General features: G+C 43.4%; 1 protein-coding gene across 2 annotated transcripts in view; it reads right to left on the reverse strand.

Moving 5' to 3' along the window:
* VWA8 (von Willebrand factor A domain containing 8) overlaps positions 1-23,296 on the reverse strand; it is a 330,448-nt gene that overhangs the window by 11,774 nt on the left and 295,378 nt on the right. For both annotated transcript variants that reach the window (XM_080798346.1, XM_080798347.1), the window contains exons 40-42: positions 22,587-22,695; positions 8,056-8,181; positions 6,020-6,178 (exon numbers count right to left, since the gene is read on the reverse strand). In XM_080798346.1, the coding sequence (XP_080654472.1) occupies positions 6,020-6,178; positions 8,056-8,181; positions 22,587-22,695 (394 nt within the window). The remainder of the gene's footprint in view (positions 1-6,019; positions 6,179-8,055; positions 8,182-22,586; positions 22,696-23,296) is intronic.

The raw sequence follows: 23,296 nt of genomic DNA on the forward strand, positions 1-23,296 counted from the left end.
GATTTTCTCTTTTGTAAAACAAAGAGGTTAGTGAAAATGATTGCCAACACCTCTCCCGCTCCCCAGGTTCTATAAAGATTCAATGGTTTAGTCTAGAAACAGAATGAAAAAAGTCTGCTTCACTTACTCATAGGAAAATCTGTGCCTTGCTTTCTCTTGTCAAAGGAATGAGTCACCTAAATGTACCTGAGGATTGATGAAGTCTTTTCTAAAAAGAAAGGCCTCAGAGTCTTACAAGAAACAACAATCCGATACTGGCTCTAGAAGAGCAGTTTTCTAACTGTTTAAAATATTTTTAAACAGTGGAAGTCTTTCTCCAAATGAAATATTGCACAAAAGCCCAGATTATGAAACCTCCTGCAAAATCAATATAAGTGGAATTGCTGGGATGGAAGGGGAAGGAGTAAAAAGTCCTCCCCAACCACCATCGCTCCCCGGCACCCTCCGAGGGTTCCTTGTTACTCCGTTAGGAAACCGTGGCCTTAGAGTATGATTTATTTTCCACAAAAACGATAAATCTGAGGACTTGTTTTCAAAGTGCAACTTCTCAGTAACTAAACAAATCTGTTTTCCAGTGTGTCGCTACTTGAGTGCTTAGAGGAGAAACAGTAACCTAACTTTTGATGAGGTAGAGTACTTTGAAGGGGGGGGGGAAACCCAAAAACCAAAACAAAGGCATTAAGAGCTTTTAGAAAAGGAAGTCTACTTTAAGGTTCCAGTGAAAACATTCTCAGGGGCTTGCAGAAATCCCAAGGAACAAACTGGAATGAAGATAAAGGCAAAAAATGCTTCTGGACTTCAATGAAGTGGTTCACACAACTGTTACCATTGCTCTGTTCACTCCAGTGCTTCAGTGCTCTATGAACATTAACAATTTTGTTGATTATGAGATTAGAGGAGTTTATAACGATTATTAGCAAATAATGCCATTCCTGTTTGAAGAGACTGACTGTAAATGCTGTCCCTGGGAATAACTGAATGCAGTTGGTAGACCAGTTATGAGAAACTTAAGGCTCCAGATGGCTCTGAAATGTGTCCTGCCACGGCATTACCTTTTCTTCTCGGTGATTCTTACTTGAGGGTCCTTGTGGTTTGGCACGGACCATGCTAAGGTGGAACAGAAAGCGGAGGCGGACTCCCAGTGAGCCTCCTGGACCTGGACTATAATGACCCAGGGCTGTGGAGCTGAGCCCGAGCCAAACAAGACACACAGAGACGCCAAGAGAGAGGTTTTGGGGAAGAGCCCAGATCACCGGGCCAGGCCGGTGGCTTCTGAAGGTTTCAAAGCAAATACAGACTGGACACCTTGACAAAGGAGGGAAAACTGGAGGCGGCTCACGTTCAAGAGCCATCTGGAACTGAGGAAGGGGGAGTCTCAGAGCACACTGCTAATTCTTTAAGATACCACATGCGATGGCCTCCTGGGCTACAGAATATAAATTTTTCACTAGGAACTCCTAAAACTGTCATTTGCCTGTGCGTCATTTTGTATTTGCTGAGAAAGTTACATACTTTCATTTGTTATTCCTAGGCCTCACGTTTTTCTTACAAATGAGAACATGAACGCACAGAAGGGAGCTGAAGGTGATGATGGGGCGCACAGATACAGAATGGGAATGGGGCGAGGGAATGGGGCACACTGGATGTACACACATCAAATATCTCTGAGAAGATACCACCAAAAAGTCCACTCACAGCGGTCACCACTGCAGGGGGCCGTGGGAGCTGAGAGAGAGGGGGCCGAGGCTTACACAGAGGTCTCACTCTCACTCTTCTACGCATGTTTAATTACATGTTTAGTTACAAAAAACGCTCTCATAGAATGTCAGTAGGCTCCATCCCACCACCTTCTCACCGTTGACAAAGGACACCGGGGAGCCCCAGCAGAGACTGGGGAGCCAGTGGGCACCCAAAATCACAGACATGTAGGCAGGGGTGGTGAGATTATTATATGAAGTCTCCAGGGCACCCAGTGTCAGGGGGAGGAGGCGGGGCGAAGCCTGTCAGGGGTTCTGAAAACACAGGGAATAGTGGCACAAGGTAAAAGGCGCCGTGAGGAAACAGCTCGATGAATCCAGGACGAAGGACATGCTGCAAGACAACTGATCTGAGCTCTCATGAGAGCCCCCATCCTGAGAAGCCAAGAGGGCAGTGGCAGGTGAGGTGGGCTAGCAAGACACTGCAACCAAGAAACAAGTGTGGGCTTTCACTGGATCCTCGATTGTGTGTGTGTGTGTGTGTGTGTGTGTGTGTGTGTGTGTGTGTTGCGGGGAGACCAACTGGAAAAGACAGTTCTGGGAAACACGTATCGTGGTGAGCATGGAGTAATGTAAGGAACTGCTGAATATTTTCCATGCTGGAATATAACCCTGCAGGTTCGCTATGCTTCCAGAAAAAAGACACTGCTGAGATAGCTGGCGAAAGTGAATTTGGATTGGACGCTAGAAGGTATTACAAAATCACTGGTACTTTTCTATGGTGTGATAATGGTATTGAAGATGTGTTAGAGAATGTCCTCACTGTTAGGAGAAGCATAATCAAAGATTTGGAGGTAAAGCATTATAACATTTAGGGTTTCCTTTCAAATGATTCAGAAGAAGGAAGAGTATATATTTAGAGAGAAACATAAAGCAAATGAGGGAAAATACCAACAACTGGCAAATCTAGCAAAGGCACATGGGTGTTCATATTACTGTTCTTTCAACTTTTTTGTAGGTACACATTTTTTCCAAAATGAAAAAGTTGGGAAATAAAGGGGAAATTTTAAAAACAAAATAAAAAGTACCAGAAAGGGAAAACAAACAGAAGGGGAGTCCTGGCCCTATCCTACTGTCTCCAACCACCCTTCTGACTTTGGGAAAAGTCCTTCATGTTCCTGGGTCTTGGTTTCCTGTGTGAGGAATGAGGCAACTGAGTAAATGACCTAGGAAAGCTGTCCCGTTCTGAAGTCCATGGACACGGTGAGGAATTTGCAGGAAGGCGACTCCTGTGTCTTTCCCGTCCTGCCTCTCCCCTGGCCTCCACGTCCTTGCCCAAAAACTGCTTTTCCTCAAAGAGCTTGTTTTGTGAAGTCTTAATATCTTTTCCTTTTGTTGGAAAGATTTGAATGCACTGGAGACTTTCTGTGTTCTTACAAAAGTTTTAAAGGAACTGTAGTGAATGTAAGGGGTATGTTTGTAAGTACGAGAAAATGCACAAACCCCAAACAATTACAGTGCTGCCTATTAAGAATCTAATAGCATAAAAAAAAAACCCCAAAGATATTTCAAACTTTGAAGAAGTTTATCTTATCTTGGTGTCTTGCTATAATTTCTTGCTCTAAATAGTGACTGGATTTGGTAATAATTTATATTACCAGAGTAACTTATAGTTATCTTCTCAGTGTATCTGTGGTTTTACTGATAAAGACTGAGGAAATGGTTTGTACTGTGGTGGAAATCAGAGACTATCAGCAAAATACTACTTTGGGGGTGACGCCCTGGAGAGGGGGGATGTCTGGAGAGGAGGGCGCTCTGCTCGTGCCTCTGTGACCACATGTCTCTCACGAATCTTCCATTTCTGTGTCCCCCTCATTAGGCTCTCAGCTCACAGATGGCAGGAAACTCAGCACCTGGCAGAGTACTCTGCTCTTAGCAAGTGCAAAATCTAGGTTAGTCATTTTATGGAAATCCAGTACGTCATATGGCAGCAACTGGGTTGTAACTGTCAATTAGAAACAAAGCAAAATAACATCTGGGACATGTTCATTTCCGTGTGTGTGTGTGTGTGTGTGTGTGTGTGTGTGTGTTTTGGTGCAGTATGTCCAGTCTCATTAATAGTTGTTCCAAACAACAGACTTTTCATAGTGAGAACTAGACAAATCTCGATCTCTCTGTACACTCCACCATGTGGGATGGAAGGAAACACTGAGCGTGCCCCATGATAATCATGCCACCTCCCTGCGGGCTGTGGGAATGGCTCTTTGAACCTCCTATTAACTTTGCCACCTTCTGCCTTCTGTTTAATTCTTTACCCAGTCCTGGGGAGCTGTGTCCATTGATCTCCTGATGAACTCCTAAAAAAAATCTTTTTAAAAACTTAGAAGAAGTAATTTCACCTGTCAGAGCAGTCCTGTTCTCAAAGGCACAGAAATCCTCTAACTGGAAATTTTATCCTAGATAATGTGAACACATATGCCAATTTTATCATTTTTATTTATTTACTTTTTAAAAAGATTTTATCTATTTATTTGATAGAGAGACACAGACCGAGAGAGGGAATACAAGCAGGCAAAGTGGGAGAGGGAAAAGCGGGCTTCCAGCTGAGCAGGAAGCCTGATGTGGGGCTCGATCCCAGGACCCTGAGATCATGACCTGAGCCAAAGGCAGACGCCTAACGATTGAGCCATCGAGGTGCCCCAGGTATCGCAATTTTAATAGTGATATGTTTGCTACGATCTATAATGGAGCAACATCTCCATATAACTCAGAGGAAGCTGAGGAACACAGATCTTCATGATTCACACAAGAGGCAGTTGGGCTGATGCCAATATTAGCAGAACCCAAGGGTTTTAAAGCATTTATTGAGATTCATGCGGTTGTGATGGATGGATGTTTAACCATCGTCTGGTCGTCCGTGGTCCAAGAGATTTAGGAATTACACTCAACCTCCTACTAGAAAGGATCTAAAATATTTTCAAGAAAACCATAAAAAATAAAAAAGTAAAAAATCAAAATAAAGAGAAACTTACATCTGAAGGGACGGAGGGTCCAGGGAAGGAAAAGGCTGAGCACCAGGGCACAAGCCACAGGCCGTAAAGCTGTCACCACTGGTCCTTGAGTTTGGCTCTGAGTTTCTGGCAACTAAAACCATGTGGGAATTTCGGATAGTTCAATGGTTTTCAGGAATCACAGGGGGAAACGGAAACGCAACCCCATTCTTCGAGGGAAGCAAAGCTGCTCCCTACACGGAAAGTCCGCGTTCTATGTGTATTTGCATTCTGCCCCTGTACAGAGTCTGGTAACCCGTTCCCCGGGCAAAGCCACCTTTTCCTATCACTTTATGCAAAGAGGAATCTCTCATGCAGAGCTTCATACAAGGGACCTTAGAGGCCTGGAGCTCTAAAACAGGCTTCCAGTAAATGACGTGATAGGTTCCATCAATCTGTTTCCGTCATAACACGCAGGCATGTCTCAGGACAGCGATCGTACAGGTGGGATGTTGAGCTAAATAACGATCTACGACAGCCTATGTCTGCAGGACACAGGTGATTCTGAATACGATCTAGAATACCAATGGCTAGACCATGGACCTGCTACACGTGTCAGCACATACACCATTTCTCTCTGCTGCACTATTGATAATAACCACATAGCATGTGATGTGTCATCTGCTCTAGTAAAGGCCAGAGGGCAGGTGGTTAAGAGGGGACTGCTGGGCTCACCTTGGGCGGTCACCTGGCTACGGGGCATCCTTCTCCACATTCTGACCTCTGAATGAGGATGCCAAGCGAACCGAGCAACCACAGAATGGACATAGTTTAAATGGGAGACTGCATTTCTCCCAGGATTGCCGTCTTCATTGTTGGGGGTCCTCTATTACTATGTAATCCTCGCCCACATGGAAAGGCACAGCAAGGCTGAGAATAATGCTCTTTGAGGGTGGCCTTGAGCCTTGGGACGCTGTCTGCTTGGCGATGGGGCAAGAATGGGGTGTGGCGGGAACTGGGATGAGGAGGGAGGCTCTGAGAAATTTGGGGAAGAGACTTGTGGTATCTCTGTGCCTATTTTTTATGACTAACATCGCACACTTGTATAGGTCAGTGCTCTCTTCTGGAGTCATCAGTCCTTTAAATTGTATTGGTCCTTTAAATCATTTTTCTGATAATTACGGCAGATAAAATAAAAGGTTCTCTTTCGCTATGCTGATAAGTGAGCTGATGAGGAGAGGATTTTTGTGCACTTATCATGCCCTACCTGGGGGGGACTCTTGGGCAGATGTGGTCAGTGATGCCTCTCATCAGTCTTGGTTCATGCCATACCTTGAACTTCTCCTCGTAGTTCTCGAAGGCTTCCATGACCATACACACGGCCTCCATCGAGCGCTCCAGCCGTCCATCCACCCCGTTAAAGCGGTACATGCTGCCAGACACATCGACCACCAGGCGCAGGCGCTTGGGTTTCTGTTGGGGGCTGCCCAGCTGAGCGGGGGAACAACAGAACAGCCTTGTGAAACGGGAAACCACCCCTGGTTGCTGTTTCGAGGGGCCCATAAAGGCCCCAGAGTGCCAGCCGTGGGGCAGGCCGATCGGCTGGGGGCTCGGCAGGGCACAAGGCTGACCTGGCAGGTGGAAAGGATTGTATTTCAGTAAACGGGATTGCAGACTCGGGCTGGTAGTTGGGGCCATATGGGAAAGATTTTCCTTTCGAATATGGTCCTTTCAAGGCCTAACCTCAGCTAGTAAAACCACCTTACTAAGGCTATTATTCTTAAAAATAATAATCTGGAAAGATAGAAACCCCAACATGTCATTTTCATGTCATGCCTCGGAGTCAGTTACACTAGCAAGATTGAGTTATTCTGGAAGGCCACATCGATTTTACTCCTACCTGTTATGTAGTAACCTGCAAATCATTTTTCCACAAAGCCCGCCAGTAATGTCAGATTCCTAAAACAAGGCTATGGGAGAGGGGGGTCTGGCGAAGAACTGAGGGAATATGTTTCCTCAGTGTCTTCTGTTGTTAGTAAGCTTTCAGGTTTCTCTTCTTTCCAGTTCCTGCATTACTACTCCTCGTTACTCTTCTTGGCCGTTAAAGCATGAAAGTGGCATCCAACCACACTTGAGCGACAAATGTCAATTAAAATGTGAAAATCTTCCGAGTTTCAGTTTGATTCTGGACTCATGCCTGCCAGTTTGCAGAATTAAAAACAAAAATATGTTTGTCAGCTTTACTTACAGGAAAAAAGGAAGAGGAAAATTTCCAGATTATTCTGTCATTATACATTCACTGACATGCACGAAAGCTAATGAGCACGGTCAGTAATTTCCAAAACACAGAGCGGGTATTGGAGGGCAAAATTCAATATATTTCTTTAAAAACTTGTTGAGTCTGTCTAAATGAAGAATAGTGCCACATATGCTTCCATGACCACTCGTAATTCAGATATATCTGAACACGGCTGTTGACCGCGATGAGTCAGTAAAGAACGTAGTTGTTGACTCATGCCAATGACACAGAAGTGAGTACTGCCCAAATTACCAAAAGATCCTTTCTGAATAAACATCTAAATGGAGCGAGTGACTGCCATTCCCCACCAGTCACTGCATCCCCGGCTCTCAGCAGCTGCTTGGCAATTCTGGTTATTCTGGGACACAGAAGATCATAGAGCCCTCCAAGAGGAGAGATGCAGTATTTCACCTGCTGCCATTTTATGTTTGCCCCTCTGTTGCAGATATTTTAATATCAGGGCTGTCTAAAGCTTTACATATTGTGGTTGGAACTACTGAAGGGAGAGTTTCTTATTTTCTAAAATTTTCTTCAGGTATAAGATGAACAGACCTTTAAAGTCACAGGACAGGGGCACCTGGGTGTCTCAGTGGGTTAGAGCCTCTGCCTTCGGCTCAGGTCATGATCCCAGGGTCCTGGGATCGAGCCCCGCATCGGGCTCTCTGCTCTGTGGAGAGCCTGCTTTCTCCTCTCTCTCTGCCTGCTTCTCTGCCTACTTGTGATCTCTGTCTGTCAAATAAATAAATAAAATCTTAAAAAAAAAAAACTGGTAAAGTCACAGGACAGCAGAAGGCCACCAAGATTGCTCTAGAGCACTGGGTGTCTTCCATTTCCCTTCCAGGGGCAGACCTGCTCTGTGTCCTAGGAGCTGACGTGCGTGGACAACATCAGCCTCTCTCTCAGCTGTTAGCTTCTGGTGGAGTCTGCGGATGGGAGGTCCTGTCAGGAGATCAGGTTGCCATAATCAGGGTTTATGGTGTTTTGACAAAGATGGCAACTCAAGAAAGCATTTGTCTGTCACGAGGGCTGGACTCTACAGACCGGAGGCTACTCGTGCACCATTACTTACTTGTGGCTCCAGCTCGCCCCGGCGTTTGTAAATGGCTTTTTCTCCAGTCAGCCCATCAATGATCTTGGCATCATCTAGTTCTCCTGTAGCTTGGTGTCTTAGCCACTGTCTTTCTTTACCTTTAGCCTACAATGACACACACACACATACACAAATTCTTATTTTAATGACTTCTGGAGGGTACCTGACACACTTTCTGCATGAAAAACAGGAAACACACCCAGGATCTTTTCAAGTAAGTGATGTTTCTGCATGAACACAGTTTCATCGACGGACTGGTTTCTGCTCTGCCGATAAAGAATGCCCTTTGGGTAGATTTCATCTGTTTTAATCATTTTAACACACAGAATGATAAAATGAGCCCATTTAAAGCACACAAAATGGGAAAGCAGTATGCAAATGAGCCCTTGGAGAGATGTGCACAGCCCGGAAATGCAGTGGTGATACATTTCTTACGGATCTTCTGTCACAGTACTTTTGGCGAATTCCTTAGGTAACAAAACAATCAGCTTGAACTTGTTAACATTGTCTGCAGGCACAGAGAAAATGTAATCTTCAGAACTCTTCCTTTTGGAAAAAAGAATTTGTTATTTGAGTTCTCTGTGACTTATGGTGCAATTAGAAACAGCTGAAAGTAATAGTTCATGAATGTGTTGTGTCCCCCATGACCCTCTGATGAGATAGCATCTGAATTACTTTCCCAAAGGTATTTCCACATGATACAATGACTTATAACTATGTCAGGTGGACCAAGATGGTAGTTAAGAACAGTGGAGAAGGACAATATCCCAAATCAAGGCATGAGTCTGTTATAGCCAATGACTATATTTACATTAAGAAGTAGGTAGGAGGAAAGGGTGAGTAGAGTCTTCTAGAATCCTTTCCTACTGGACTATGGATCAGACAGACAAGCCTGACAACACAATGCTGGCCTTCTCAGGCTCCCTCCCCTGCAACAGTGATTGGGACCTGACTCCTCTTTCCTCTTCCCCATTATGCCTGAGGTCTGGAGTGGATCATTCTTCAGGTTTTCAGGATGCTTTATGCGGGGAGATGCATTTGGGGGCGAACACTGAGGTACCTTTTGATCCTGAGATTCTGTGATCCTTGGAGATACCAAACCACAGAGTGCTGGCTTCTAATGCCTTTCATAGATGAGAACAGACTCTCACAGACCAGTCTAGTCTGGGAAAATAAGTACCACAGAAAGTACAAGACAATGTGGTAGCAATAGTTAGCTGTCATCAAAGTGGCACTTAGAGCTGGGTTTAAGAGGAAGACGGTAGATTACAACAGAAACAAGATTACGTGACATGTCACAGAACAGCTGTGCCACTGTTACCATTAAGCCTCAATTTCTGAAGTTTCATCAATGCGTTGACAAGGCAATGACATTGAAGAAGTTCAAGGGAAACTGTTCAGCTTCCAGTGATATGTAATTCAACTAAGTATAATATGGAACTTTCAGTTCAACAAAATAGGAAATGGAGAGTGCATCACAGTTTCCGATAAGGCTAGAAAGTACACATCAGTCCTAAAGGATTTGAAGAGGTCTGAATCATGAGCATAGGTTATTAAAAAGAAAAAAAAAAAAAGCACTGTGTCACTTTGTAGATCCTCCCTGTTTTACTTTCTTTATCCTTATCACTGTTTACAAATGTCTGATTTACCTCTTTGTCTCTATTATCTATCTGTTCCATTAGAAAGTCAGACTGATGGCATAAGCCCTTCGATAACTGCAGCATCTAGAACAGTGCTTCATACGAAGTTGGTGTTTGATAAAAATTACTGAAACTTGATTGCTACTATAAAACATTATGTGATAATCATATAAAAGCATGTCCATACAGTATTATCTCAATGTGTATGTATCTACATTATATACATGCAAGGAAAAATATGTGGGAGAAAAAGAAAATATTAATAGTCATGGTTATTTTGGGGTTGTGATTTATGGGTGATATTGTTTTCTTCCCTTAATTTCTGTATTTTCCAATTTCCTCCCTCCTTCCCTTCTTCCCTTCCTCCCTTCTGTTCCAGAGAGTAGGAGAGCACATGCATATGCACGAGCTGGGGATGGGGGGGAGGGAGAGAGAGAGGGAGAGAATCTCAAGCAGATTCCCATGTTGAGTGAGGATCCCAACACGGGGCTCAATCCCATGACCTTGAGATGATCATGACTTGAGCTGAAATCAAGAGTTGGACCGTTAACAAACTGAACCACCCAGGCACCCCTTTAGTTTTCATATAATGAACTCCTGACTTTGAAAATCTGAAACAAAATTAAGTTTTTTTTTCTCAAAAGGACTTAAAAATATCCTTTTGTATTTTTATGAAATATGCCTTTGAGACTAGCTTGGAGAGCAAGTCTTCTCAAACTTCAATGTGCATGCAAATAACTTACGGATCTTGATAAAATGCAGTGTTTGATTTGGTAGTTTTTGATTCAGTAGGTTTGTTAACAACTGGTCCAAGAGCACTGTGGAATTCTTTTGCTAATAATTAGTGAAAATGGTCCCCTTTTAGAGGACCCTCTTTTTAGGGGACCTATTATTGCCCATGGTAGGGAGGCTGCAGAATTGTAAAATGCTTACTTTTCCTTTAGAATATTATATTTGTCTGCTGTCCCTGGATTCACCATCATAGAAGAAACTAGGGATTTTAGGTCTTGATTTTCTTATGCCAATGTTGCTTCTTTTCCTAGATACAATTATCATTCCTCAAGGTGCTCTCTAGATTGAAGACGATTTCCATTATGTGTGCCAACGAAAGGAAAAGAATTTAGTAAAATTTAGGGTGAGAGTGAGGGAAGGAATCTGCTTTTTCCAATAAATCTGCTCTGCCTTTCTTGCTTTTTTTGGATGAACTTTTAAAATTGAAGTACAACATACTTGTAAGTCAAGTGCATACATCTGAAGTGCAGAGCTCAGTGACCTTTAGAAGTGAACACCCTAACGTAACCACCTATACCTCCACAGCGCCCCCAGCACTCCTTCTGGAATTTCCCACTTCTGCCAGCAGGGCTTAGGTTCTCTTGGCTTTGGACTTCATAAAAATGGTGTCGCGCAGCACGTGCTCTTCTGTGTCTGGCGTCTCTGGCTGCACGTGGCTGCTGTCAGGTTACCTGTGCTGCCATGTGCGGCAGTTCTTTAATTCTCGCTCGCTGCTGTAGTGACAGCTAATCCTATGATTTGGTCACAATTTGTCCACTCTACAATGGCGCTGTTTCCGCTCTGGGGCTATGAAGAATAATGGTGCCAGGAGTGGTCCTGAGCATGTCTCTTGGAGCAGATGTGTGGGTATTTCTGTTGGGCAGGAGCCCTGGATACGTTCAGCTTTAGGAGATACTGCTAAACAGCTTTCCAAAGTGTTTTTTCCAACTTATATTCCCACGAGCAGTAGGAAGGTTTCATCTGCTCATATCCTCACCCACACTTGATATTGATGGCTTAAAAAAAATTGTTAGCCGTTCTGGTGGGTGTATAGCATGTTCCCTTCCTTTTTATTTTTATCTGTGGAAAAATGAATTTTGGTTCTGCTGGTCACTGATATTTTTAGGAAAATGAGCCAGTAGTTTTTGTTTTTGTTTTTGAGAAGTGTAAAGTATGTACTAGTCTTTTGATCCAGAGCTACTGGGCACAAAGTCATTTTATAATAGTAGCACTATTCATTAGTTTTCAAGTCTAGAACTTGCAGATAAATATGGCCAGATAATTTGTTATCTGCCATCTAGCCAGCCCACCAATTTTTGGAAACTCAAAACAGGAAGAGGCCTGTCAGAATGGATACTCTTGGAGGCAAGGGGCTGGAGGGGGAGTGCTTTAAAAACTTACTGTGGGCTGGAAAAGAAATATTTATTATTATGGACTGTGTATTTTATGGGACTCACTGAGATACGTCCTTACCTAGTAAGTTCCTACTGGATTTAAAGATATGCTTTTGTGTATAACAAAGGTCCAAACATGAGCTTTATAGTATATTCATTACATGAAGCAAAGTATTCTTATAAATATGTCCATCTGTTTTGGCTTATACAATAAGTTCATACTAATGAGAATTTATTACATATAAAGCTAGGTTTCACTAGTAAAAATCTACATTACAGACTTCCTAGAAAAGACACACGGTTTTATTATGTTCATGTAAAGAACACCTAGACTAATTGAAATGCTCAGAGGATGACGTATTCTGGTTAACTTATTTTCTGGGAAATAACTGGTTAACCAGAAAGGACATCCACACTCACCTGTGGCAGTGAGGACCTTAGGAGGAAGACACTTGACAAAAACCAATTATCTTGTGGTTTGTGACACCTGATCTTGTGATTTCAGCACTGAAAGTATTCTGATTAATCTTAAGTCTTTGTTTATCTGGTTGTGGTTAATCAGGACTTTCTTTATCTGCAAACTCTACATGTAAGCCGATTTTCTATTATGCCTTCACAATTTATTTAATGAGAGGATTAGAAAGATTTAAGTGGCAATTTATAGAAAGCACATACATTCTACAGAATAAAACATATAGATGATCATCACTAAATACTTCTTGTGTGAAAGAAGAAATGTAAACGATGTTTGAGGATACCTGGGAGCAGTGATTCTTTTATTAAACATTAACTCCTGTTATCTGCAACATTTCTCCATGTTCAACCAATGTATACTTCTTATACTATTAATCTGTACCTTTAAAAAATAAGATGCTGGATTAAGATAAACTTTTGCACAGTATTTGTAACATAACAAATTATAAATCAGTGGAAATAATAACATTTTCTTTACAGTTCTCAGTATTTTGACATAGCAAAAAATATTTTTCTAGATACCTATTAGGTCGCTAGCTGCTCTAAATGCTGAAACAGGGTTGCCCAGGAAAGAGAAGATATAGACCTTCCTATTTTAAGGGATTCCTTGTTTCTTGAAGTGCCATCTCATGGCAAGGTTAAATACTGATTCACGTACTTCAAAAAGACGACCCTCCTTAGAAGAGTTTGTTCTCCTGCTTGCGATGTAAAACTAAACTATGACTTTCAGTTACAAGGTAATGACATGTTAGAATTGGTGTCTATGAATAAAGGCAATTTTATGCCTGTTTTTCAAGAATTCAGTATTTTGGGGGCGCCTGGGTGGCTCAGTGGGTTAAAGCCTCTGCCTTCGTCTCAGGTCGTGATCCCAGGGTTCTGGGATCGAGCCCCACGTCGGGCTCTCTGCTCAGTGGGGATCCTGCTTCTCTCTCTCTCTCGGCCTGCCTCTCTGCCTACTGTGATCTCTGTCTGTCAAATCAATAAATGAAATCTTAAAAAAAAAAAAAAAAGAATTCAGTATTTTTAACTCCCAAGGAGCCAGAAACCACACTTAGCAGTGTGGACATACAGCAGGCGCCAGAAACGGACCCGTTCCAAGGGACCCTAGATCCACCCAGTCCTGCTTTCCCCCAAGTTATCCTCAGCTGGCAGCCCCATTCTTTGGGCTGTTCAGGCCACATCCCCAGGCATCTTTGCTTTCTCTCACAGCTCATGCCTAGTGTGCCCCGGCAAATCCCCTCAGCTTCCCCACACCCACCATACCCACCATACCCACCTTCTCTTCTGCCTTCCACGCCCATCCCCAGCACTAGTACCCTTCTCTCTTGCCTGGCCCAGTGCCATGGCTTCCTGCCTGGCCTCCCTGCTTCTCCCCTTGTCCCCGTGGGTCCCTCTCCACACAGGAATCCTAAGAATCTTTATGAAAACACGTTGCAATTTGCAGCAAATGCATTAAAAAACACCAGCATGATTAAATTTTTACAACGCCTGACTGAACTTCTCTTTCTCTAGTTATTTTCAGGAATGAAATAGTATTTGTCTCTGTTGCATGTAATATGAATTCTCACACTTTTGCTTCCTTCTATCCCTCCTATCGACTTCTTGATTTTTTGCTTAATTTGTGAGATACTATGAGAATTTAGGCCCCACTTGTTATTATTCAGCTCACTTTTTTATACTGTTATCTTTTTCATAGTCTTTTTTTTTTTTTTTAAGATTTTATTTATTTATTTGACAGAGAGAGACACAGCAAGAAAGGGAACACAAACAGGGGGAGTGGGAGAGGGAGAAGCAGGTTTCCTGCTGAGCTGGGAGCCCGATGTGGGGCTCGATCCCAGAACCCTGGGATCATGACCTGAGCCAAAGGCAGATGCTTAACCATCTGAGCCACCCAGGCACCCTTCATGGCCTTATTCCTGATACTTGAGTTTTCTTTGAAACATATTGGCCACAATTAGGTAGAGCTGATTCTGTGTTTAACCGGTTCTGAGGCTTATTCCGAGTCCTTTTATACCATGAATTTCCTGTTCTTTAAGAATCCTAACTGGGGCAACTGGGTGGCTCAGTCGGTTTTAAGCATCTGCTTTCAGCTCAAGTCATGGTCCCAGGGTCATAGGATTGAGTCCCACATCGGGCTCCTTGCTCAGCAGGGAGCTTGCTTCTCTCTCTGCCTCTGCCTGACACTCTGCCTGCTTGTGCTTTCTCTCTCTCCCTCTCTCTGAGAAATAAATAAATAATATCTTAAAAAAAAAAAGAATTCTAATTCCTTTCTTCATTGGCTGCATATTTAAACACGTGCTTATTTTATATATATATGTATGTGTGCGTATACATATTTACCTCACAATTATTTTCAAAAAGAGTACTTAAGTGACATATATTTAAAGTCTCTGAATATCTGAAAGTGTCTTTCTGATCTCCTTGTACTTTGGTGAGTACAGAATTCTCAGCTCACATCCCCAACCCCCTGCCCCCGTGCCCCCAATCCTGCAGATGTTCTTTCACTCTCTTCTGGCGTTGAACACTTCAGAGACAACTAATATAAGATGACGTTTTGTCGAACAATAGCTTGTTTTCTGTCTGCTGGGCTGCTTTTAGGATATTTTCTTTGTTTTGGAAATGTTAGTGTTCCGTGAGGCTGTGGTGAGGCGCTCCTCTCTTTGGATTACTTTCGCCTGGTCCTCAGCGAAATGTTTTTCATCCACAGAGTTGGGACTGTCTTTAGCCCAGTACAGTTTGTTGTTGTTGTTATTACCCTGATTACTGTTTATGAGTTCTTTTAGGTCCTCTCTGGGAATATCACTGGCTCATCTGGCGTGCATTTACTGAAAACTCACCATGTGCCAAGGTTCCCGCTTCTCAGGAGGGCTCCTGGTGTGGTGTGTTAACTCCTGGCTCTGTTTTCATTGATCAGCTTTCTTTTGGTTTTTATCTCTTTACTGCCTCTACAGAGTTTAATGTAAATTTCAGTTTTGGGACTGTATTTTTAGTTTAGTTTTTTTTTTTTTTTTAATAATCTTTCCTTATTGCATTCAACTCCCTTATTATTCCTGCTTGCTTCTTAGCTTAAAAAAAAAAAAATCCATGTCTTTTTTTTTTTTTTTTTTTCATTTGACAGAGAGAAATCAGAGCTAGGCAGAGAGGCAGACAGAGAGAGGGGGAAGCAGGCTCCCGCTGAGCAGAGAGCCCAATGCAGGGCTCGATCCCAGGACCCTGAGATCATGACCTGAGCCGAAGGCAGAGGCCTAAACCACTGAGCCACCCAGGCGCCCAAAAAATCCATGTCTTATTTCACATACTTCAAGTTTCTTTGACTTGTGAGAGCACAAAGCAGATGTTTTCGAGAACTCTGGTGTTTTCTGAAGAAAATACTCTAGCCCAGCAGCATCACCTTCCCCTACATCTTGGATGCATATCACTCAACCTCACTGCAGAATCCTCTCTTAGATCCCATGTTATTTTGTTTGTGGGTGTCCCTACTCTTGAATGATGCGACGGCTTTACAAAACCATTTGGTAACAGACTGGGATCTGACTCTCCTTGCTCGCACTGACTTGCCAATTCGCTATTACCAGAGCTCTCCTTCAAGATTTTAACTGGCATTCTTAGCTGAATTAAATCTATACTACTTAACTCAGGAACTCAGCAGGGAAAGAGCTGGAACTGTGGACTGTCACAGCGTGAGAACATCATCTCCACATCATTTCTTACTTTGGTTTGGAAAAGCCATAGCAAGGGGCCCACTTGGCATTTGTCTGATCTCATCTTCAAGCCAAGTATAAAGTTAAGACTGGTCTGGCCCCTTTCCCGGTGTTACTCCCTCTCCAGCCTTCTGTCTGTTGTAGCCACGGCCTAAAATCGAGACCTCCCCAACCCCACGCTCCTGGTGTTGCTGCCTTCAAACTGCTGCTGCTTGGCAGTGACCACATGCTCCTCACTGGCTTGAGGGCTCTGGCTTCCATTCCCTGCCTCTCTGTGTAAGGGAGACCAATGTGATTCTGCTGGGTTTCATGCACTTCCTGGCTAGTAACACTATTTCTTAGGGAGGTTTCTGAGTTGTCACTAGTACTGTCATTCATAGGGTCTCATCACACTCCATTTAGCACAAATTCCTCAAAGCTTCTCGCATGTCACATGCACTCTTCCCTAATTTCTCCTGTCATATGGTTTTTCACCATTTACAGCATTTTGCTATTTTAACACATTCATGGTCATCTGGCGAAGACTGAGGTAGAGGCCTGAGCTCAAGCAGCCTGGAAGTCAGGACTGTATTTCTAGGCTGCACTTGGTTGAAGTTGTCCCTCAGGGGCCACTAAGGCCATGTGCTGAGTATGAGCCATTTGGGAGCTAGGAAGAGTAACTGGCATTTTACTGTTCTCCCTGAAATGCAGACGTTCCCTGATGTGGCCGTTTCCACCTTTCCTCTCCATTTGCTCTGTACTCTCACATCAGCCAACGCACCTTTTCTCTCGGCTTGGGTTGTTGCCCTATACAGATGACCTTAAAAATGTAGACATACGCAACCTCTCTGGTCCTAACCTTGCCCCTGAACTCCAGATTCACATCTTAAAATCTTTGAATATCACACTTGACATTTTTACGTAGGTGTCCTAGGAGTGAGAAAACAGGACATCAGACCAAACATCTGCTTTCTCCACAAGCCTCTCCTCTTCCTGATTTCCCTATCACTGTTCTCTAGGGCTTGAAAAACTCACCATTCCCCTCGCTTCACATTCAATCAGTCACTGTCTTCCCAACCTACCTCCAAACTGTCCGATCCTTTCCATTTTCACTTCCATTACTCTGGCTCAGGTTCTTTTCACTTCCTACCTGGATACTGAAAGTAATTTTAATGATTTCATTTCAGGGTTTCCCCACCTCTCTCTTCTATGATGCTTTCTCTCTCCATGGTTAAGAAGCCTCCTAAAGAAGGTACAAGTTTACAACTCTCTTTCTCAGGCATGTTCATACTCCTCACTGATTATGGAATACAGTCAGCACCGTGCTCAAGGCCCTTGGGGTTCAGCTTCCCCTCATTTTTTCTCCTGCTCTCCACTGCCCCCAGCTCCATCCCCAAATTCTGAACTCCAGTCCTTCTGGACTGTTTGTCATTTCCCAAATAGCCATGTATTCAAGGCTTCTTCCTCTGCTCATAGGCTCCTTCCGTCTAGACCAGAGCTATGCAGACTGCCCTTGGTGAGTAAACACTTGCTACTGGTTCATGATGAAATAAGTTACAGAACTGAACAGTAAGCATTTAAAAACTGGCATGGCGATTTGACAGAGTGCTTTTATGTTTGCTGAATCTAATATTAAATAATACGGGTATCTTGTATGTTCATTTTTATATCTTTTCTTCAGGAGTTCATTTCTATTTTATTTTATAAAAGTATTAGTTCATGGTCAATGAACAAAACCTGGCCTCTCTCCAAGGAAGGTTTGAGAAGCTCTGGTCAAGACTGTCCTTCCATCCCCATCCTGAAAAGAGTTGCCAATTGAAACCATGCTCACCCTTCATGGCCCGGCTCAAAAGGCATTTCCTCTGAGTTTTCCCTAACTGCACAGCCTAGAAATTGATCACACATTTGTCTACATAACATGGCACGTTATTTAAAACACCGCTGTGGCATTTACCATATTGTGTCTTCTATTATAACTACACATGTATCTTCTTTCCTAAGTTAGTCACTGAAGGCAAGAAACCTTAGGCAAAAGAGATATTCAACAAATGTCTACTGGATGAAATAGTTATTATTAATTAAATAAAAGGAACAGGGAAATGCTTTCCATTCTTTACATATGAATAAAGTGGGTGCTCAGAATAAAGTCTAAATTCTTTTTTTTTTATTAAAGATTTTTATTTATTTATTTATTTTACAGACAGAGATCATAAGTAGGCAGAGAGGCAGGCAGAGAGAGAGGAAGGGAAGCTGGCTCCCTGCTGAGCAGAGAGCCGGATACGGGGCTCGATCCCAGGACGCTGGGATCATGACCTGAGCGGAAGGCAGAGGCTTTAACCCACTGAGCCACCCAGGCGCCCCTAAAGTCTAAATTCTTTGCCAGGCACCCACCTGCCTCTTAGCCCCAAGTCCTTGGGTGCATTTTACACTAAGTGGAATCCTGCTCCCACTTGAGATCAGCCATCAGCTCACATCTCAGACCTCAGTGTCATGCCCTTGTCCGTGCCATGTTCTCTGCTGGGGCATTGTTTACCCTTTCCTTTAACTGGTGAATACTCGTGTACCCTTCAAGAGCTAGCTCATGTATCCTTTCCTGACAAATCTCTCCTAGAACCCCTCACCTCTGGCTTCCACTGCCTTCTCTGCATCTGTCTACCTAGACACCTACCATACTCAACTGAAACGATCTGTTTGGGTGCCCGTCTTTCCCACTCCCCAGAACTATAGCCTTCCTGAGGACAGGGACGGTATCCCGTGAATCTCTGGGGCCCCAGTGCCCTAGCACAGTGCACATCACACATCACTGTTCAAAAACACTGTTTATCTCAGCCTAAGCTCATTTCGAACTGCTCAAGGAAAAAAAAAAAAAGAACATAATTGCTGGTTCATGGAGATATCATGCTAGCCAAAGCAATCAGAGAAAGGCTAATTTCGTTTAGCCTGAGAATGAAATTACTGATTGTAGATCAGCAAAACGCTGGAGAGAAGAGATGATTACAATCAGTGGCTTTTTGTGGAATGGATATTTTCTTTTGTCAGGGACTGCTGGCATCAGACATTCAGATTCTGAACCAAGCACAACTGAAGTTATGACAGACTCTATTCTAATAAGACAATTTTTGCTATTGATTCCTAAAATGTCCAATACCCAGGGCCCTATGATATCCCATATAGAATCCAGTCAAGAAGCAAAGGGAGGTCACTGGTGATGGCGATCTTAATTGAGAAGGCCAGGAGTTGCAACAGACACACGTGTTGGAGCAGACATTGTAACAGGAGTGACAACATTTTCCTCACATCTCTGCCCTGCTGTCCAGAGTCCGCGCGTAGGCTTGAAGCCATACTTTGAGAAGTCATCTCAAATGATGATTTGCTAGTTCCTGGCCAGACGTTCTGCTGTTCACCAAGGAAACACCCATGGTTACCGGGATTCCACAGCAACCTCAGCACAGCTGGGAGCTATTAGTCAATCAGAGCCACACAGGACTGGCAGATGGTGGCGAAAGGGGAACCAAACAAAGCCTTCTTGTTTTGGTTACAATCTAAAGACTCATATTCCACTGAGGCCCTGTCTACCCTTGGCCAGTAGCTGTGTTTTGAAGTAGCACTATCTGTCTACATGGAAGACTAGAAGGCCCCCGAGAATAACACATCTGTTGGATTAAAAAAAAAAAAATATATATATATATATATATATGGAAATACTTGAAAATGTGATGTTGGCATCTGGATAATGATGCAAAATGCTTTACGAGTATATGTGAGAATGATTCTTTTCATGGAATTTCATAGTTGGCAGCAGATAACAGAGGCCTAAGAGATAACAGGGACCTGAGCTTCGGATTCAGATACCCGCTCCACGGGCCACATAACCCGGGCCGAGTCTCATCATCTTTCTACTCTTCAGTTCCCTCAGTACAAAGTGGGAACAATGTAGCTACATTCCAGAAGACTGTGAGAATAGCCGGGTTACATGCCTCAGCTTCCGTATCTATCCAATGTAGAAAATAGCTCTTACGGTTGTCGTAAGGACTTACCAGCACAAGAAATGGATGTAAAGTAGGTGACTGTGTGTCTGGCTTGCAGTCCAGGCTGATGAAGACGAGCAAAAACTAGGGAAGTAAGGATGAGACAAATTCTTCCGCAAAGAGCACTGTGTGCTAGGCATTGTTTTAAACGGTCTGCGTGTATCATCTGAGTCAATCTGCATACCTGCCCTATTATCTGTTGTTGCATTTTCCAGAACCTGGGCTGTCAGGCCCTAGAGCTGGCGCTCTTAGTCACTAAGAGACCACGATGATGACGACGATGGAAGAGATCGTGAGAATGCTGTGGTAACGTAAGGCATCCAGCAGAATGTCTGACACACGGCAACTGCTCGGTAAATGCTTGCTAGTACTGACATGCTTGTATTATTTGTGAAGATTTGGAGAGATGGTAGTTCTACAACCATTTTAGGTTCTCCTCGGAGGATTACATCATTTTTATTCCCTTTCTTCTATCTTAAAACTTTTTTGCTATTATTTAAGCCTAGTTTCTCTTTTTCAGATTTCCATGGAAGAAGAGAATAAAAACATCCTTGAAATAATTAAGTTACTCTATTTGAGGATATCTAGAAAGTTATTAACCCCAAGCCCCTTATGGTTTTTTTTTTCAATAGGTGTCTATTTCTTGTTTTCTATCCCTTTAATTGTATTTGTTGCTTTTCTTTGAGCCCCTTGCGATTTTCTTTCACATTTCTCTTTGAAGGTGGAAAGCAAAACTGGATACTGTTTCTGAAACTGGTCTCATCACTGTGGGCTTTAGCAGAAGTCATTCCTTAATGGCAACCCTAACTCTAAGCTAGGCTTGACGGGTGGGCTACTTGAAGAAGTCACAGTAGTGGGTCTACCTTTTCTTCCTTTGGCCGACCTGGTGAACACAGTATCATATCTTAAAGGGCTGCTATGAGAATTAAATGTGGTAGTGCTTGTAGAAGTAACTAGAGCCTGGTGCCCAGTGAATACCAATCAAGACATGAACTAATAACAGATAAGGATTCTCATTCTTTCAGTTAAAAATATATTCTCAGATTCCTCCCTGGTACTATGAATCATCGGATGGCCCATTTGTACACAGGGTAACACTCCGTGTTGTCTGCATGTAATCATGGAATCCATGGCCAGACTGTGATCTGGTCTCTCTGATTTTTTTCAAAAGATTAATTAATTAATTAATTAATTAAAGAGAGAGAGAGAGAGAGAGAGAGAGAGAGGACAGAGGCAGAGCGGAGGGAGAGAGAAAGAATCCCAAGCAGACTCCCTGCTATGTGTGGAGCCAGACACAGGGCTTGATCTCAAGACCCTGAGATCATGACCTGAGCCAAAATCGAGAGCCGGATGCTCAACTGACTGAGCCGCCCAGGTGCCCTAAGGTTTTGATAGCCTTCTCCTTTGACACCGTCCCTTACCACACACAGGCTCTTCTCAGTCCCACTGAACAGCCTGGACTTGTACACCCTGTGTCCTATGTCTGGAACGCCCTGACTCCTCAACCATCTGGAAAATCCTTAGCGTCTTTCAAGTGTGAACTCACGCATCACATTCTCCATGAAGCCCTCCTTCGTTCCTTCCATAGCATTATGCACATACTTCTCTATAGAAAGTAAGAAACCATTTGCCTCTTTGTCTTTGAGTTCCTTCTTTGAGAGGAGGGGCTGCATTTTATTTTTCTATCCCTAATGTCAAAAACTTCAGAAATGAATGACTGACTCAGGAACTCATTGTTCAGTCTTAGCATGAGCACGGCCTCTCACCAACCTCATCTCCTATGAACCACTCATTTTGGCTCTTTTTCACCTCTTGCCTTGCCCTGGAGATCACCCAGAAGTTGCCTCAATGCCTACGGTGATAAGAACTAGTACAGTGAGTGTCTTTGCTGGAAAAAAATCTAATCATTCCATGTTAACTTTGTTCACACAATTTGCCCACGGATTTTTTTTTCTTTTTTTTAAAGCAAATTCCCCAAATAACAAATCTTTGTTTGGGAAATCCTGAAGCATTTTAATCAGCATTTGAAGGGGGGCAAGAGCAGTATTAACTGATTCTGAGACAGCACAGTCTAAAACTGAAAAATGGCACGCAAAGCAGGGGTAGGGGGAACACAGGAGGAGATGCCAGGAGACATAGAGAGTGCATGGTCTGGATGACCCAAAATGCTCCTCTGTCTCTCCAGGCCAATGTGGTAAGATGATTTGTAGGACAAGAATTCTATCTGTGACTTTCTTGTTAAGGTGGGATGCTCACAGATCTTCTAGAAGGGGAATCAGGGAAGTCCAGTGTCTTCTAGAGTTGTTGGTCAAATTATTCTGGACAGGACAGGTGGGGTCAAATGTTCTTCCTTGGAGAACTCACCTGAGAAGGCCATGGAGTGACCCACAGTCTCACTCAAACATTTTGGCATTAGAATTTTCTGACTGGCTGATTAGGGTTTGAATAATTTTCACTAGTCGTTTTGGGATGGGTCCAGCTTTGGGCCCAGGTTATTTTCTTAGTCCATTGTCGGAGGATTACCTGTAAATTATCCAGGATGACTCGGAGGGAGTGCACCTGCCGTCGGACAGCACCCGAGAACCTTTCATACGTTGTGGCATCATACTCACTCATTTGGATCTCCTTTAACCTGAAACCAGAGGGGGCAGAAAAGATAACAGCTGAAATCATGTGCATGTGGTCTTTTACTTCCATTCATCTGCTGCCAGAACTGTAGCACGGTCCTTGGACACTGAGGGTGCCCTGGAGGAGAAAAGGCGAGAAGGAATGTCTCTAGCTAGGAGTTTCAAAGAAAGAAGATGTCCAGCGGTGGGCTGGTACATGGTGAACTGGGAGCCTTCTAGAACAAACAAAACAAAGTGAACCAAACAACCATGTATAGTATTTGCTGATTTCTGTGGTGTAGATACTCCCCTCCTGATCAATTCCAAGCTACTAACAGTAAGATCGCTGAGCACTGACTTGGAAAGAAAGGCACACAATCGGCTCTCATGAGCCAGTGAGTCAGCTCTAGGGCAAACCACTGCCGGATCCCAAAGACGTGTCATGGTGCTGGCAGCTAGTCAGTTCATGTGGCAGGTTCCTAGAAGAGTTCCGTGGGTTGCCTTTAGAGACCAAGGGCAGATATTTGGTTGACCAAGATAACAGTTCAGGCCCAGAGAATGTAATTTAATGTGTTGCTATGGAGAATACAAGAGTCTTCTGAAGTTGCTGTGTGCTTTTAACAGGAT

This window comes from Martes martes (assembly GCF_963455335.1).
Source record: "Martes martes genome assembly, chromosome: 3".
NCBI classification, from domain to species: Eukaryota; Metazoa; Chordata; class Mammalia; order Carnivora; family Mustelidae; genus Martes; species Martes martes.